The sequence below is a fragment of the Quercus lobata genome, chromosome 2 (genome assembly GCF_001633185.2).
Source record: "Quercus lobata isolate SW786 chromosome 2, ValleyOak3.0 Primary Assembly, whole genome shotgun sequence".
Lineage (NCBI taxonomy): Eukaryota > Viridiplantae > Streptophyta > Magnoliopsida > Fagales > Fagaceae > Quercus > Quercus lobata.
The window spans coordinates 13584114-13601696 of record NC_044905.1 but is presented as its reverse complement, the minus strand read 5'-3'; the positions used below and the strand labels follow the sequence as shown (position 1 = coordinate 13601696).

The 17583-nt window shown below is 36.8% G+C and overlaps 1 protein-coding gene across 2 annotated transcripts; it reads left to right on the top strand.

Moving 5' to 3' along the window:
• The first annotated feature begins 445 nt into the window (after nt 1-445).
• Nucleotides 446-16214, top strand: LOC115974593 (large proline-rich protein BAG6). 2 transcript variants are annotated; one of them, XM_031095012.1, is made up of 18 exons: nt 446-648; nt 1691-1820; nt 1951-2068; nt 2676-2783; nt 2901-3019; nt 3151-3231; nt 4065-4256; nt 4347-4416; nt 4488-4642; nt 5904-6068; nt 6151-6222; nt 7147-7267; nt 7351-7647; nt 7753-7913; nt 8029-8247; nt 13997-14638; nt 15323-15478; nt 15871-16214. In XM_031095012.1, the coding sequence occupies exons 2-18, from the start codon at nt 1692-1694 to the stop codon at nt 15937-15939; spliced, it is 2874 nt and encodes a 957-aa protein (XP_030950872.1). In that variant the 5' UTR covers nt 446-648; nt 1691; the 3' UTR covers nt 15940-16214. The 2 variants fall into 2 exon arrangements, with proteins under 2 accessions (XP_030950872.1, XP_030950871.1); XM_031095011.1 differs by having other exon boundaries at nt 7339-7647.
• The last annotated feature ends 1369 nt before the right edge of the window (nt 16215-17583 follow it).

Sequence of the window (17583 nt, the reverse complement as noted above, 5' to 3'; positions counted from 1 at the left end):
TAAAAAATATAGGGTTTAATTTTCTCTTACAACAAAAACCAATACAAGGAAATTTTATCTCAAAAAAGAATATTGAACATCTTTATTAGAAACACTCAAAATTACCATGAGATCGTGGGTTTGAGTAACGAGTAATGAATACTGGCCTTGCTTCAAAAATGTGATAACGGGGGTAACTAATGGGCCTAATGGCAGATAGTTCCATGGGCTTACCTAAAAGCCCAAATGGCAGCTGGGCAATGACTACACACGACTCACAAGTCCTTTAAAAATTTGATTAAGGAAAAAAAAAAAAAAAAAAGCGCTCTTGGGCAAGTGCCAACGCAGCACTGTTACGACAACGTATCATTTATTTTATTTTTTATTTTTTGGGAATGATTTTGAGGACTAGCCATCTAGATTATTCTGGAATATTAATTCTTAAACAACTTTACATTATTGCAAAAAAAAAAATCCTTAAACAACAAAGCCAGACCGAGACTGCAAAAGACCAAGAGAGTGCTCATTCTCGCTTTCTCTCTCTCTCTCTCTCTGTGCAAGAAGCTAATTTGCTTTCGCATCAAGTCATAACGTAAACCCCTTTCAACTTTCTTCGGCGATCAAATCCAAATACTTCACACTCTCCTATTCATTTTCAGCATCTCCAAGGTTCGCTTACAATTTCTCTCTCTCTCAATTTTCATTAAATCCCTAAGCCGATTCTTGTGCCTTGTAATCGCGATTGTACCTGAGATTATTCAGGGTTCGTTGTCTTGATTTTCTTTCTTGAAAAGTTCTTTCCTTTTGGATTTTGAAAATTCGATGTTGATTATTGGCGTTTGGTACCGAGTGGAGAAATGGTTTTTCAAAGCTTCACCTCTGCTAATTTACTTTCTCGCTCAGCGAATTTTGTTTAGATTCTGGATTTGACAAAATCTAGGTCTAGAATATCTACTGCGTTCTTGCAAAATTTAGCATTTTTAGTCTTTTGTGCCGTACATTTTGAAACTCTCTAAATTTAATCTAACAAAAAGCACAACGCAATGATGTTTGGAAATTGAATTGTCATATGCATTAGTTTCTGATTCCCAAATGTGGTATTGGAAATGAGAAATTTCATGAACCCAATTGTGGGAATTAGGGCAATGATGTTAATGCCCATTATAAGTCATGGTTTTTGTATAATAATGACAGTGTTAGTGGGAATCCATTTTCAGGTGCAATATGTCTACTTTTAGACAAAGTAAACTTTGGTCTTTCTTTCTCTTGCAAATCAAGAGAGAAACCGTTCTTTTAACTAGCAGAAATAGAAAGTTGAAAGTGTACATTTTGCATAGCGTCGCTGTTTGGCATTGCATTTCAATTATCTCCGTATTCTACATTAGCTAGCGGCTTTATTTTATGGACTGAAAAAAGAGATATGGATGCAATAACCTTTTTTTTTTCCCCTTATGGTTGATTATAATGTGTATTAAATATGTAAGTTAAGGTGGTCTCGGGTCTCCTGAGTCGATAATTAACGATCAGTATGGTATTCCGATTCCTTTTTATTGTGGGGCCATAATGCTTAGGGTCACTTGGATTTTGGTTTTTTTTTTTTTAAACATTTTTTAGCCACCTACACTCTGTATTTTGTGCTGCTTCTGTAAGAGTATACTGCATTGATTGAGTACATTTCTCGTGTTTTATACCTCTGTTGCTTTTCATATAGCATGGCGGATCAGCACTCTGATGAAGGTTCCAGTGCTGGAAATGTTTCTGGGGAAAGCTCAGATTCAACTGTCAAGCTCAATATCAAGACTCTTGATTCCCAAATTTACACTTTTGAAGTGGATAAAAATGTGAGCACCAATCAGTTTTCTTGCTTAAAAATAGATCAGGACCTTATTCACAGTTATCTTGCTTAAGCAGGTTTATTTGTAACTTGCCTAGTTTCTAATTTTAATTCTTGTCATTACCAATTTGTTTCAGATGCGTGTTTCATCGTTTAAGGAGAAAATAGCTAATGAAACTACTGTCCCAGTTGGTCAGCAACGGCTGATTTTTAGGGGAAGGGTCTTAAAGGACGATCATCTTCTTTCTGAATACCGTATCCAACCAATGGAGAACTAATCATGTTTGCTTTAAGAAGTCAATAAATTTTTTTTTTGTTTAACTTTCATAGCTACCCAATGGGTTTTGAACCTACGACCTTACCCTATACCAATTCTTATGAGAGGGGTAAGTGTTATTTAGGCCAGAGTTCATTGGCTAGGTTGAACTCAACAAGTGTAAAGTTATTTATTGGTCTATTGCTAATTTTATGGTTTATAAAGGGCTTGGTTGGATGATTGCTGATAAGTCTCTGTGTTTGTAAATACAAGTTGAGTGAACTTAATGTACTTAGAAAAAGTTGGTCTTTTGTTCTTCTCCATAGGTCATTGACTAGTGCTTAGTTTGGATTAATCTATTTAGCATATCCTTGCTAGAAGTATTATGCTGTTTATAGAATTTATATTTCGAGCTGTGGATTGGATTTACTTTTGTTTATTATATGATGTTTATCCTTCAATGTTTAATTATTGAGCATATCGGGCTGCATAAATCTGATTGTCAGTGAGTTTGTCACTGGTCTTTATAGTTCCTAGAATGGGTTCATTTGTGCTACCAGCTTTATATTGATTACTTTCAGAAAGTAGTTCCTTAAGTGGTTGTAGATGTGGAAAATGGACACACATTGCATTTAGTGGAAAGGCAGCCAGCACAGTCTCAACCTTCATCTGGTCCAGGTACTGGAGAGACAGCTGGGAATGATGGTAATAGAGGTTGGTTTTCAGGCAAAGTTTCTTCTGCACTATATTGGGTTTGGACTGGTTCTCTAAAATGAAAACCATCAGTTGTAAAAACTAATTGTGTTTTTATTTTTTCATGCGAGTTGGCAGGAAATGATTCCAGTGCTGGCAACCCTCGTAATCGAATTGGGCAAGTTTCCCACAGTGTAGTTCTTGGGACCTTTAATGTTGGGGATCAAGGTGAAGGCGTTGTTCCTGACCTTAGCCGGGTGTGTTTTCTTGCTCATAGTTGGTGAAAGTCTTGCTTTAATTTGTATCTTAGTATTAGGGTTTGTGGCGAGGTGGGTTTATGTCAATTACTATTGCAACAGGACCTTATGGTTTTTTGTTTGAATTGTAGGTTATTGGGGCAGTTTTGAATTCAATAGGACTGGGTGGCCAGACTACAACTGTTGGTAATTCTGGCACGCAGTCTACCGCGGTAAGTAATGCACAAACCTTGCAATGGTGCTCATCTATATTAATTTCTATGTTGGATGCACTTATTAAAAAAATTTATATGTTGGATGCATCTTGCATCTCAGTTATCCAAGAGGAGAGCATTTTTAACAATGTGATCTATATATACTCAACTAGATTTACACTTTTGGAGGTTCATATATTATTATTATTTTTCTTTCTACCTTCATGGTATTTCTTTCTTCTTTGCAATCCCTGTTTGAACCATGTCAAACCTATTTACTGGTTACTGTAAATATCATTCACTTACACATCCGTCAGATCTCAAACTCCTCTTGTTGACTGCATAACACTTTGTATATAGCCTTCTTATCACCTTTTCCATTTGCTTGGTATATATATATATATATATATATATATATTCATTTTTGCAATGTTCACTTTTTTTTTTCGTATTTACCGTCTTTGTGTTGGCTCTAGCATGATCTTTAATTCTCTCTGCTTCATGACTTAACTTGAATAAAGGATACATATGCTATTGGTCATATTCTCTCCTTCAATTATAAGTTTTTAACCACTTAAGTTTGGCACTGAACTATGACTTAAGGCAATACATTAAGCATAATTAGGTGCACATGATTTGGATGGCAACTAACATCTGATCAAAGATCAATGCCTGACGCACATGGGAAGGAACTGTATAGTGGTTTTGACTAATATTGTCTTTTGCTTGTGGTTGTTGTGTGTGTATATAGAAAATTTGATCCGTCAAAGGGATAACGTGACACTTTTTTTTTTATTTATTTATTTTTTATTTTTATGTAAAGCATATTAAGATGATTTTTTTTCCCATAGCCAAATGCTCCCGGTCAGCCTACTCAAGGAAACGAAACAGAAGGGATGCGTGGTAATGTTGGAGGCCAGGCCCAAACAGGAAATCAAGCACAGTCTGGGCAGGCATTTTCTAGTCAGCCATTCCAATCTTTACCTCAAGTTGTGCAAATCCCATTGGCTGCAGCAGCAGTACCTGTTCCTTCCCTTCATATGGTAGTTATATATTCTTACATTGATGATTCACTTGTGTTTTGCATTAAACTGTCTTTCATATATCTTCTTCTTTTTTCCCCTTCATTTCAGCCTATCCCTGATTCATTGAACACTCTCTCTGAGTTTATGAATCGCATGGAGCAGACACTGTCTCAAAATGGTGATTCCAAAACCTTTATAACTTTTAGTTGCAAATGATTGCTTAAAATTAACTGGTTCTCCATGATGTAGGGTATCAGCCGAATTCATCTTTGACTAACTCCCGTGACCTACCAAGGGTGGAATTACCTTCCAGCGCACGGGGGTTGCCTTCACCTGAAGCATTGAGCATTGTCCTGCGTCAAGCAGAACGGCTTCTCAGTGGTCATGCTGTTGCTGCACTATCTGTAATCACCATATTCAGAACACTTTAAATTTTGGGTTTTTTTGGGTGACTTTGTTTTGTTCCTTTTGCTGCACTATATTTGTGTGTATGTCTGTTCTCTACCTCTTTTTTGGCTTTTTGTTAGATTATATCCATTATTTCTGATTTTTGTCTCTTTTGTGGAAGAATACATTTGGGTTTGTTGTGACATTTAGCAACTTTTGGAACATTTCTTGATGAGTAAAAGAGAGGAGTTTCATTAGTTCCAATATTTTTTCACTGAATCTGGTATTATTTTTGAAATATATATGGATCATAAGAATTCTAAATGGATTTATTAAGTGTCCGTTTGTCCGTAGCTTATTTGGTCAGCTTTAAGCTTTTAGCCTTGATATGCATCTTTTTAAAATCTCACTTTTTCAAAGTACAAATACACTTTCAGCAAAAAGCTAAATAAGTTGATGCCAAACACACAGGATAAAGAGTGACACAGTTTGTTTTAGCATGCAAGGTAAATCCTTATAATGATAATAAAGTATGTAACAATATAGAGTTAATATGTGCGTGTGTGTGTGTTTTAAAGCATACAGAAGAAATATGTGCATCTTCTACATTGCACTCAAATTCTCATAAATAAAAATGATCTCCAAAACATAAGAAACACAGTTACACGTTGCATTTAAATTTTTCGAATGGAGAAATTATATTGGTTTTAAACATAAGAAACAAAGCATAAGGAAGCCCTAAGCAGCACATTTTAACTCATAAGAGTCCCTTTCTGGCTGTGGGTCATCTGCCATCCACCCACTGAAGTTAATTTTATCAGTGCATTGAATGGTTTCAATGTTCAGTGTAAAACATATTGTCAACATCTCATTGTATTGTGCTGTGCATGTTTCATTGTGATGCAGTCACAGTATCTAAAAAATTAATTAGTACTGAAAAGTTTTGATCCCTGGAGATACTTAAGTTAAAGTATGGAGGAAAGTAAGTCAAAATTTTTTTTTTATCATATTATATGCCTTGGGACATTTATCTTACAGAACTTTCTTTGATTACAATGTTTTTATGCAGTGCTTCAATAAGTACCTTTGACAGATGAGTTACACTTTTCCAAAGCTGATGTATTGTATCAGCTATTTATTTTTCGTATAAGATTCTTATTACTGTAACATGAGTTTGATGAAGCTGATATATTCATTAAGATGTGCCAATTTTACATTCCTTGGATTTTGCCTTATTATCTGATTATGTGTTGTTTGTAACTTGCTGCAACTTTGTAGCATATTGCAGGACGCTTGGAGCAAGAGGGATCTTCTTCTGATCCCACTATAAGGGGCCAAATACAAGCAGAATCAATGCAATTGGGAATCTCAATGCAACATCTAGGTGCCCTTCTTCTTGAGCTTGGCCGCACGGCTTTGACACTGCGAATGGGACAGTCTCCTGTATAAGTCTTATCCCTCTTCTGTGCTTTAGTTCATTTGTGTGTCAAAAGCATTTAAAAAATTCTAGCGGTTCGATTTGCAGGCAGAATCTGTTGTAAATGCTGGGCCTGCAGTGTACATATCTTCATCAGGCCCTAATCCTATAATGGTTCAGGTTTGTTAGTAGCTGCACGCTTTATCAATTCTTTTACCTAATATTAAGCATTTCAAATATCAGTTCGCTAGATTAGGAAATTTTTGGACATGTAAGGTATCTGTGAGACTGATTTGATAATAGAATATTTTAAAGTTAAAGTAGCAATATCTTAGGCGAGTAACTTATTGCAATATTTGTCATGGATAGGTCAATATTTTGTCTTTCCCAACAACTTTGTCTGAATGGTCTTGTGTTTTGGGTCACAGCGAGATACATTACATTCTAGATTTCATTGATTCTCTTTCATTAAATTGTAACTATTAATTTTTGTAACTTCAGGATTATTTTGTGTACTCTTGTGTATGTGAGGTAGTTCTTTTTTTCAATAAAGTATTATTACTTATAATAAAAAAGGGGTCAATATGTTTATTGAATGACTCATTCTTGTCTCTAAATCAATCATTGGTATTCAGCAATAATATTATTTTCTCCTGAAACTAAAGTCTTGTTCATGACTAAGGCAGATGCTCCATGAAGTCCAATTCAATTTTGACCGATAAAAAAAAGTCCAATTCAATTTTGATGGAGTGTAGTAAGGACATTCAATAGGAATCAGGCATATTCTAGTCTCCAAATAGAGAACAAATGTATAAACTAACAAGTACGGTGAATAAGTAGAACAAGCTAATAGACTCTAACGGTCCATTTGGATTGAGGGAGAATGGAGGGAGAGTGGAGGGGAGTAGGGTAGAGTTGGCTGAAAATAGATTAATTTTGGGCCAATTCTACTCTACTCTACTCTACCCCCCTCCCTCCCCCTCAATCCAAACGGACCATAAAGAAATTGTAGATTTGCTATGTTAAATCCTAGTTGTTATGGCTTCTAAATGATTGCGATGGTTTGGTGTCAGTTATGGATTAGTGATGTATTATTATTTGCAGCCGTCTCCTTTTCAAACCAGCTCCCTCTTTGGCGGTTCTGTTCCTCAGCCAAATCCCATGACTTTGGGTTCTGTTGGTATTGGGAATGCCCCAAGGCACATCAACATTCATATACATGCTGGTAAGGATTTTTTTTATACTTACCTGCACCATGTAACTTCTATATGGTGATTTGATGCTATTTAATATCAGGTACTTCCCTAGCGCCAATTGTTTCAGCGGTTGGTACAAGGGCAAGTAATGCGGAAGGAACACAGGGAGAGCACCGTAATGGTGCTGGTTCTGGTGATTCAGGTGCAACAAGGGTGCTACCTCTGAGAAGTGTCATTGCGACATCACGCCCTGGTGGTGTTGCAAATTCCGGTGTAGCTCAACCTGGACTAGTTTCTGTTTCACAGCCACCTTCTGATTCTGTTTCACTATCCTCTGTTATGTCTGAAGGATATTCTCGATTTAGAAATTTAATTGGAAATATGCAAGGAGATAACATGGTTTCATCAGGTGGCTAGCTGTTTATTTATTTTGTTTAACCTGAATCCATTTATTATAAATATGTTAGCAGGTATTATGCTGCTCAATTCACCAAGCTGATATTTCTTTATACAGGTCAAGTAGAATCAACTGTTCAAAGTTCATCTGGTCAATCAGGTGCAGGTAGTGATGTAGGGAATGAACATCCAAATACCTTGACAGCCAACTTGATCAACAGAGTTGGGGAATCAGATGCATTTATATCTGGAAGCACACCTGAAAGTGAAGGTCAGAAGGTAGATTTTGTGCACAAAATGGGGATCTTATTTCTGCTACTTTTTTTGATAAGTAATTTCTGCTACTTTCTTGATTGTTGTTTGAATCTTGTACTGATTTATTGATTGTAAACAGCATGATCCTAAATGTGACCAATTAAGTAATAATGATGCTTCAACTGGCTTAAAAGATGTTTCTGCCTCCGGAAGTGCTGTGAGTTGTTTAAGTGGAGGAACAGTGGCAAAGCCTGAGTGTGTTCAGGAAAATGCTCTAAGATCTGGTGAGAAGCATGATGCAACTGAGGGTGACAAAGCTGTTCCACTTGGATTAGGACTGGCAGGTTTGGAACGTAAGGTAAGCTAATTTTGTATTTTATAATATTCCTTAAAATAGCTTATTGAAAGATAAATATCTCTCTTCTCTCAATAAATTATTGCTATAAATTCAGCTTTGCACTTATGGTGTACTTGGTGTGATGTTTCAACATCTAATGGAGATGGACATAGTGGGGTGTTTGTTATCACCAGGGAATAGACTGCTGGGGGATGTTAAGGGACCAAATAAGCCCCCTAGACATTATCTTTGAGAGGAAAACAGAAGAGCTGGTCTTGTGCCCCCACACGTCCTTGTAGGCAAAGGTTGTGGTGTGGACTTGGGGGTTGTTGTAGATTTCACTGGGTGCCAGCTTAGGTTTGGTCACTGCAAAATATATTTTATGTTTTACTCGTCTAGTTTTGGACTATGGGGTGGTTCAGTAATGGCTGGACAACGGTCTGTTTTATTGGACACTTCCGTGGTAGGATGGGAATTTACGTGTGAGTTATTATAGATCCACAAGTTTTGCCACAACTTTGGTGTAGTCAATTGCATTCTATCACTTTCACATGGACCTATCTTCTTCTCTCCACCACTCACCATCAACCACATTAGAGTTGTGGCACAAAAGTTGTCTAAAGACTTTCTCCTTGTTTAAGTGCCTATGGTAAGATGCATGGATTTATTGACACAAATATAATGCCCAAGCAGCTAATTGTTCACTTTAGATTTATGCAAGTGCTTATATTTGCACAAAATTGCTAGGTAAGGTAGCACAGTTTTTGTGTTTGCATGTTAAAATGCAATTTGCTGGAGGACAGAACATTTGACTAAAGTATCACATGTTTTTTTTTTTTTTTTAAATAAAGAGGAGGGAAATGAATGATTTATGTTATTTATAGAAACAGGTAAAATATTTGTGAGAATATGAAAGGAAATATACACACCAGGCTACTTTGTCAATTTTCTTTCTTTGTTATTGTTCAGTTGTGTCTTATATGAGTTAGTTTGTGTGCTCTTGCTCTTTCTGTGCCATTTTCTGCTTAGTTTTAAGATAAATGCTTTTCCATAGTTCATGATGTGTTGGAAGCCGAATAAGAGTAGGGGTTTTGAGGTTCGTAGCTGTTAGCAGGTTTTGACTTTTGCTAGTGATCCTCCTCCCCATGGAAAAGCATATGGAAGCCTAAGGTCCCTTCTAGAGGTGCTTTTTTTGTTTGGATTACAGCGTTGGAGAAAATTTTGACGATTGGTAATTTACAGAAAAGAAATGTTTGGAATGCAACAATGGCTTGCCAAATTATCTTAATATGTCTTCTTCCACTCTCCCTTCTACTACAATAACTTCCCCCCTCAACCATCTCACTCACCACTGTCTCTACCTTCCCCACCTTCCCCGCCACCCTCTATACCTTTTCCCCACCCTTTCCACCCTCTGTCCTCACAACAGTTCCCAATACCCTTTTCCTCCATTTTTTCCTTGGCCCCTACCTTTCTCAACTTCAATATGTCAGCCTCCTGCTTCCATTAGTACACGTCCTGTGTGCTTTGGTTTTTCAATACCCTTTTCCTCCATTATTTCCTTGGCCCCTAGCTTTTTCAACTTCAATATGTCAGCCTCCTGCTTTTCTTAGTAAACGTCCTCTGTGTGTGTGTGTGGGTTTTTTTTTCTACTATCAATGGATTTTATTACTTATAAAAAAAAAATAAAAAAAAAAATGTTTGGATTTTGGATTGTTGTTATATATGCAAAGGTAACGGGGAATCCGTAGATCATTTGTTACTTCATTGTCCTATTGCTATTGAGTTGTGGACTATGGTGTTTGTTTTGTTTGGTATTCAAGGGGTGATGCCAAAGACTCTAGTGGATTTACTGATGTGTTGGCAAGGAAAGTTTGGACATCAATTATAATATTAGTGTTATTTGGATGGCTATCCCTCATTGTTTGATGTGGTGCATATGGCAGAAGAGAAACAACTAGAGTTTTGAAGATTTAGAAAGGACTGTACTGGATTTTAAACTTTTTTTCTTTCGAACTTTGTTGGCCTGGATGTCAGATGTCGGAAGTTTTCTATATGTTTTTTGTTTTTTTTGATAGGTAATAGAGATTTTATTGATAAAAAGTTCAGCATGTTCACAATGATGAACATTCTGAACTGGAAACGAATACAATAAACTCAAGGAGTAAGACTAATAGAATGAAGAAAAGCATGAATGGAAATACTTTGTGTAACCCCAAACTCAAGACCACTGAAACAAAGTACCAAACAGAAGAGATTTTAATAGTTCTAGAGATTTCTCTTTATCTTCAAAGTTACGAGTATTGCGTTCCTGCCAAACTAACCATATTTGACACACCGGAACCAAGGGAGTAGTTTTCTGTATGTTTGATTTGTGACTTGATGGATCATTGTAATTTGTGTGTTTGATTGTTTTGGTCCTTAGTCGAATACATCCTGTATACTCGGGTGACTTTCTTTTTTTTTTTTTTTTTTCTTTTTTTTTTTTTTTTTTTTTTTTTAATTCGATAAGATTTCATTATTTAAAAAATAATAATTGCTTTTCCGTAGTTCTGGTTTCACTGGTTATGCTCTTCTTGTTAGTTTATTGTACACACAACGTTTTCTGGAACTAACTAGCATTGCACAACATAAAGAGGCTTCAGTGGCGGATGATCATGCAATGTGGTAGCTTTCATTGGGATATCAGTTTCATTAGAGCTTTGCAAGGTTAGGAGTTGTCTTGTCTCTTTTCTGGATACCCTGTACTTTACAAAAGTTTGTAGGAGATGGGAGGAATAGGAAATATATTGGAAATCTTCATAACACCGGGAGTGCAAGGTTAAAACCTTTTACTAAGTTTTCTAGGATGTATTGTGCCCTTAAGGAAATTCCTAACGATGGATAATTTGAGGAAGCACCAAATAGTAGTGGTAGATTGGTGTTGTATCTGTATGAAGAGTATGGAAACTACTACCTATAAAAAAAAAAGAGTATGGAAACTACTAATCACTTGCATCTTCACTTGAATATTGCTAGAGTAGTGTACTGTGGTTTTATGTATATTTGTGATGTTGCTATGGAGTTGTGGGGTATGGTTTTATGTCTATTTTGGAATCAGTGGGTCATGCCTAAAGTTTTGTTAATTTGCTGTCTTGTTGGAAAGGACGGTTTGGTTGACATCGTAATGTAGATAGATGGAATGCAATTCCTTTGTGTCTTATGTGGTGTATTTGGAGGAAAGGTAATGCCCAAAGTTTCGAAGGGTGTAAGAAATCAATTTGGACTTAAAGCTTTGGTTCTTGAGGTTCTTATATGATTGGATGGCTACCACCACATATTTTTCTTTTTCAAATTGACTTGAGTTTATTGAACTTTGTAGTTTTAATTGATGGTTGGTTATCTCCTCCTATGTACATGGGTTGCACCCATTTGTCCCTTTTAAAATAATTTACTTATTTATAATTTTTTTTTTAAATGTTGAGAAATGCATTAGCAACAGATCAAGCAATAGAAGTTCATAAATAAAGATGTGGTGTTGGAGTCTTGTACTGATTTCCTAGGTTGCACAAACACGCCATTTTTGGCATTGTGTTGGTGTTGGACACTAGAATGGGTACAACTTACCAAATTCTGGTGTCCAGCGAGTGTCTCTCTCTCTCTCTCTCTCTCTCTCTCTCTCTTTTTTTTTTTTTTTTTTTTTTTTTTTTTTTTTTTTTTTTTTTTTTTTTTTTTTTTTTTTTTTTCGCTTCTCCGACACAGCGCCAACGCAGTGCCGACACGGCTTTGTGTTGCATTTCATCTTACCACCCTCTTCATCGTCTCTTTCTTCTGCATTGCATTTCATCTTCTTCTTCTTCGTCTTTGTGTTCTACAAGTTAGCTTCTGAGCCTGCGTGTTTTCTTTTTATGCCTGTTAGGCTGTGTTTGTTTCATGTAAGTGATTTTCCGGAAAGGAAAATATTTTTAAGTGTTTGGTTGCATTTCAGAAACTGTTGTGAAAAATATTTTCTGGTGTTTGGTTGTATGGTTGAAAATGCTATTTTCCTAGAAATTTTTCACACGACAATTCAACCCATGGCTGCAAACTCCGGCAATCAAAAGCCACAACCACCAAAACACCACCACCACACCACCACAACAACAACAGAAATCAAAATCACATAGAAATCAAAATCACACAGAGAGAGAGGTCGGTGGGTCGAAGGCGAGATCGCACGGAGGCGAGATTGAAGGTGCGATCGGCGCGGTGCGATCGTCGGACTGGAGCTCGCGAGATCGAGCGGCGCAGTGCGATCGTCGGACTGGAGATCGACTGGTGCGTGTGATCGGCGCAGACTGGAGCTCGCGAGATCGACTGGTGCGTGCGATCGGCGCGGACTGGAGCTAGGGGTTCGCCGGCGATTGTCGGACTGGACTGGAGCTCGGGGTTTGCCTCTTCTTCCTCTCGCTCTCTCTCTCTCTCTCTCTCTCTCTCTCTCTCTCTCTCTCTCGGTCCGGAATTCATTTGAAGTGAAAATAGGAACAGAAATTCATTTTCGTGGTCAAAGCCTATATTTTTCGGTCAACTGAAATTGAATTTCCGGAAAATTCTATTTTCCGGACCAACCAAACACCCGCATTTCCGGAAGTGATTTTCACCCAAAACAAATACACCCTTGATCTTCTTTGTTTTCTCTCTTTTTAATTTCTTAGTTTGTGTGCCCCACCTGACCTGGTCAGTACTTAATACTGAGTGAAGTGAAGGGTTGAAAGACTAGTGCCTAGTAGGTTTTATTGTTTCCCCACATACCAACCACGTGGCTAATATTTGTTTTTCAATTTTTTTTTTTAAGAGTTTAACGGGTTTCCCTTTTTTGCCTTTTTTTTTTTTTTTTTTTTTTAAATGGTTGTAGGTAGTATATTATTATTATTATTATCATGAGGGCTAATATATTTTTTTGAAGGCTAACATATTTTTATTCTTAAAAAAAAATTAATATATTAAATTATAATATGGATTTATAAAGACTTTATTATCTATACTATACTATACTATTGCTCTTAAATTGGTATATGTTTACCATTATATGAAAAAAATATGTTTAGGTATGTATAGAAAATAAAAGTAAAAATATTTTTAATAATTTATATTTTTTATTTATAGAAAATATAAATAAAAAAATATGAATTTATTTTTAATAAATTCATACTTTTTATTATGAATTTATTTTTGTTTCTTTACTCAGCCTTTTGTTTTGCCTTATAAATTATAAACGTATTTTATGTCTAAAAATATTTAAAAATATGCCTAAATATAAAATTTAACTAATTATTTAACTGCTGTGTCCCCATCGTGTCGTGTCCTTATTTTTCAAAAATTGCCGTATCCCCGTGTCCGTGTCGTGTCTGTGTCCGTGCAACATAGCTGATTTCCTTTTTAATATAATTTTACAAAGCGTTACATATTTTTATTTCTTAGATGTTTGTTATAATTTGTATTTAGCGTTGTAGGTTCCTCATATTGTGGTGATTCTATATTGGCTTTAGTCAACTATTACCTGTTGGCTTGAGTTTGTATATTTCAAATTAGTACTTGAGAATTCTCCCTCAGGCTTTGTTCTCTGTTTTGAATAACTTCATGTGCCATGTTTGATTTTGCTTTGCTTCTATTCATTTTATTTTATGTTTCAAATGAAGTAGTGGGCTATACATGGTTCATTGTTTAGTTTTTGGTTTCTTTAGTTAACATGATTTGAGTGTCTTCTGTTTCATAGATACTTACTAAATCAATGTTTTTTTTATACAATCAGAGACGAGGCAGGCCACAAAAATCACAGGTCCTGGTTGGTGATGGTGGTACAGCCAGTGCTTCTGTTGATCAAGATCGGCAGATTAGAACAAGCGGCCAACAGCTACTGCAATCTCTAGCATCTCATAGCTCTGCTGCAAATAGTATGAATGCAAATGAACAGCTCCTAGGACAACTTCCCTCTGTAGTTGGGCAGGTCATGGACAGTAGACCTCTGGGAGGGCAAGGTTCTGATGACCAGATTGATATGGCGAGTGTTATGTCTCAGGTCTTGCAAACTCCTGCTTTGAATGGTTTATTGGCAGGTGTTTCAGAACAAACTGGGGCTGGCTCTCCGGATGTCTTGAGGAATATGTTGCAACAGTTCACTGAGAGCCCACAGATGAGGAATACAATCAATCAAATTGCCCAACAGGTTGACAGCCAAGATCTTGGAAACATGTTCACTGGGCTTGGAAGAGGCCAAGGTGGTGGCCTTGATTTGTCTAGGATGTTCCAACAGATGATGCCCATTGTATCCCGAGCCATTGGCGGTGGGTCAACCACCTCTCAACTTTTTCCTTCTGCTGAAGCCGTAACCCAGCCAGAATTTAATGGGAGGACGCTGAGCAGAGATGACAAACCTAATGAACATAATGTCCAGGTTTGTATACATGCGTGTTCGTAAAGGACTTGTACATGTATTTTCTTTTGCTCTTTTTCATTTGTTACTCCTGGGCTGTCAGTCAAATCCCACTAACAGTGCTTGTTTTACATGTGGGTCACATTATTTCCATGGCCTTGTCAAAAAACCCAACTGAAATATATTTTTTACATTAATACCTCATTGAACTGCATCAGGTTGTTGATTAAATGGATTTTTTTTTTTTTAATAAATATTTTGGAACACTTTTATTGACAGACCAAGTTTTCTAAATTAAATCTGTAGTTACTTGTTATTAACAGAGAAATTAGGAAACAAGGACTGGTTGGATTTTACTATAATAACATCATTTTTATTGACTGACCTAGTTTATTGATTGTGTAATTGTGGTTTATTGTTGTTTTGTGGGATTTAGTGCTTAATACTAAAATTCTGTAATCTGCATATTTAAAAAAAGTCTATTGTATACAATCCTGCAATCCTGCATTTGTCATGGATTATTTTTAAAAGAGGTCCACAGCTGCTGGTTGTTGACGTACTTTGGGCCTTATATCTTTAAGTAGGAACCATAGGAGATAATTTGATCTGAAGATATGTCAAACTGAAGTTATATGAAACATGTGCTTGTATTACTGTTAACTTGGGCTGATAATTGATAACATAAAGTCTGTTTTTTGTTTTCAGATCAACCTTCAACAAGTGGCTCAGGGGATTGAAAACCTGAATCCACCTCAAAATGTTTTCCGTTCTGTAGTTGAAAATGCAGTTCAGTTATCTGGCAGTGAAGGTGGTTTTGAAGGTCTTGTGGATGAGTTGTGCAGTGATGAAGGTCTTGCTAATGTAAGTGTCCAAAATCATGATTTTGTGCACCTATAACCAATTGCATGTTTTTTTTTTTTTTTGGGGGGGGGGGGGGGTTGCCATCATGCACTCAAGGTGCTAATGAACTCTTATCTAAGGCCACCTCTTCCCCCTATAAGTAGGGCTGGAGAGTAAGAATGTGGGTTCAAAACTCATTGGGTGTGTTTAACTTACCAATAAAAAAAATGCAGTCAAGATCATTTGTCTGCATTAGAAGCTATGCATTCTTGTTCTGTAACTTAGTTTTGGTGGTAGTAGTTATGGAAGCTATGAATTCTTATGCTTTTTATGTTGTGCATGAGGTCTTTTTAATAATGATTACAGTAGATGTGGCACATTTGACTGCTCATAATATTATTTGGCCTGTGCAGGAATATATAGAGATGTTACGGCATGAACTAAATCGACGAGTTCAGGGTGACCCTGGGCAGGACAACTAGTAACTAGAGCCCACAAACTCAAGTTGGCATGGCTGTGATTTCTGGATGTCATTGTGAGGATTATGGAAGGAGGTTGGGTTTGATGGTAATTGACTTCGCCAGGGTTTTTATTAAATGGTTCAGTTACTCAGAATTGTTGTATAATTTAGGTTTTTGGCTTGATGTGCTTCTAAATTGTGGTTGGTCTTCTTGTTGCTGGCACACTCATCTGGTTTATTGTGTATCAAATCATTAATTTATTAATACATGCTATATAGGTTACAAATTAATGATTTTTTTCTGGGCTTGGTAGTTAAGGCCTCGATTGTCTCCTAACAAACTGCCACCCCCGTCCTTGGCTTCTCCCACTGTTACTCCAGTTTCTCTTCAATTAGTATTTTGGCATGTCATTGGCGGATTGTTGTATACTTACCTTAATCTAGGAGTGGCAAAATAAACCCAAACTCATTTTTCCTTCCAAACCCACCCATTTTAATTGAACCCAAACTTACCCAATTATTATTTGGGTTAAATGGGCATCAAGTCAATTAGACTCAATAATGATTGGGTTTTAACTAAAAACCCATGGAACTCCATTTAACCCAAAAACAATTAATCCAAATTTAAGTCAGCCCTTCTCGTCCAAAATATTAAAAAAAAAAAAAAAAAAATCCCCAGCCTTACCCCTCTTTCAGCCCGACTTAGACAACGTGATTTTCTTCACCAACAACGACCGTGGAGGTCGCGGCAGCGACGATGACGATGACAACAATTCTCAACAAGTTTGGGTGGAATCTCTGGCCTGAAAACGACGATTCGAGCCGGATCGGCGGCCTTGGCGACGACGCCTCTGATTTCACTAGAAGCTTTGTGTTTCCGGATCAAGACAAAGATACCATCGGCAGTGCTCTACAGAGCTCCGACTCGGCAGTTCCGTCTGGTTCTAAAAGTAAAGCTGGTGAAGCAATGATGTCGAATAATCCTTCGATTTCTTCAACCTCCAGGGAGGATCCGTCGGAGAAATCCACAGGCTTCGGCGGAAAATCGCCCGAGATACCGTGAGTCGGTTTTGCGACTACATTCTTTTTCTCTATATAGATTTTTTATATATTCACCATGTTCTTCATGTGATTAGCAATTTTTTTTTTTTTTTTTTTTTGGAGATTTGATGAAATTTTCCAAACTCACTTTTTGAACCAGAGAAGGATAAGGGGTGGAGCTGTGAGATTTGAGTTTTTTACGTTAGGGGTATTTTGGTAATTTTGATAATTGGGTGGGCTGGGGTTTACCCATAATAATTGGGTTGGGTTAGGTTTGGGTTAAAAGCAATTAGTTAAATGAGTTTTAATGGGTAAATAAGTTTTATATACCCAACCCAATTATGCCCACCCCAAACCCACCCGTTTGACACCCCTGCCTTAATCCTGCGAGTGCATGATTATCGTATTTGGTACCTTGCCATACAAAAAGAGGACAATGGTGCAAGAAAACTTGAGAAAGGATTACCAACACAATGGGCAAACCTAAGAAGAAATGAGGAAGGGAATGTGCAGCCAAAGAGTAAAATGCTCATTATGCAGAGCTCTTAGCATTGCATTATGTGTTTAGTAAATCTGAAGTAAAACATTTAACTATACTATTTATGGAAGAGATTTTAGCTTTCCT

Coding starts and splice junctions, on each gene's coding strand:
- LOC115974593 (XM_031095011.1), top strand. CDS start 1,692: ATGGCGGATCAGCACTCTGATGAAGGTTCCAGTGCTGGAAATGTTTCT. Junction 8,248..13,996: donor TGGCAGGTTTGGAACGTAAG/GTAAGCTAATTT, acceptor TTATACAATCAG/AGACGAGGCAGGCCACAAAA. Junction 14,639..15,322: donor CTAATGAACATAATGTCCAG/GTTTGTATACAT, acceptor TTTTGTTTTCAG/ATCAACCTTCAACAAGTGGC.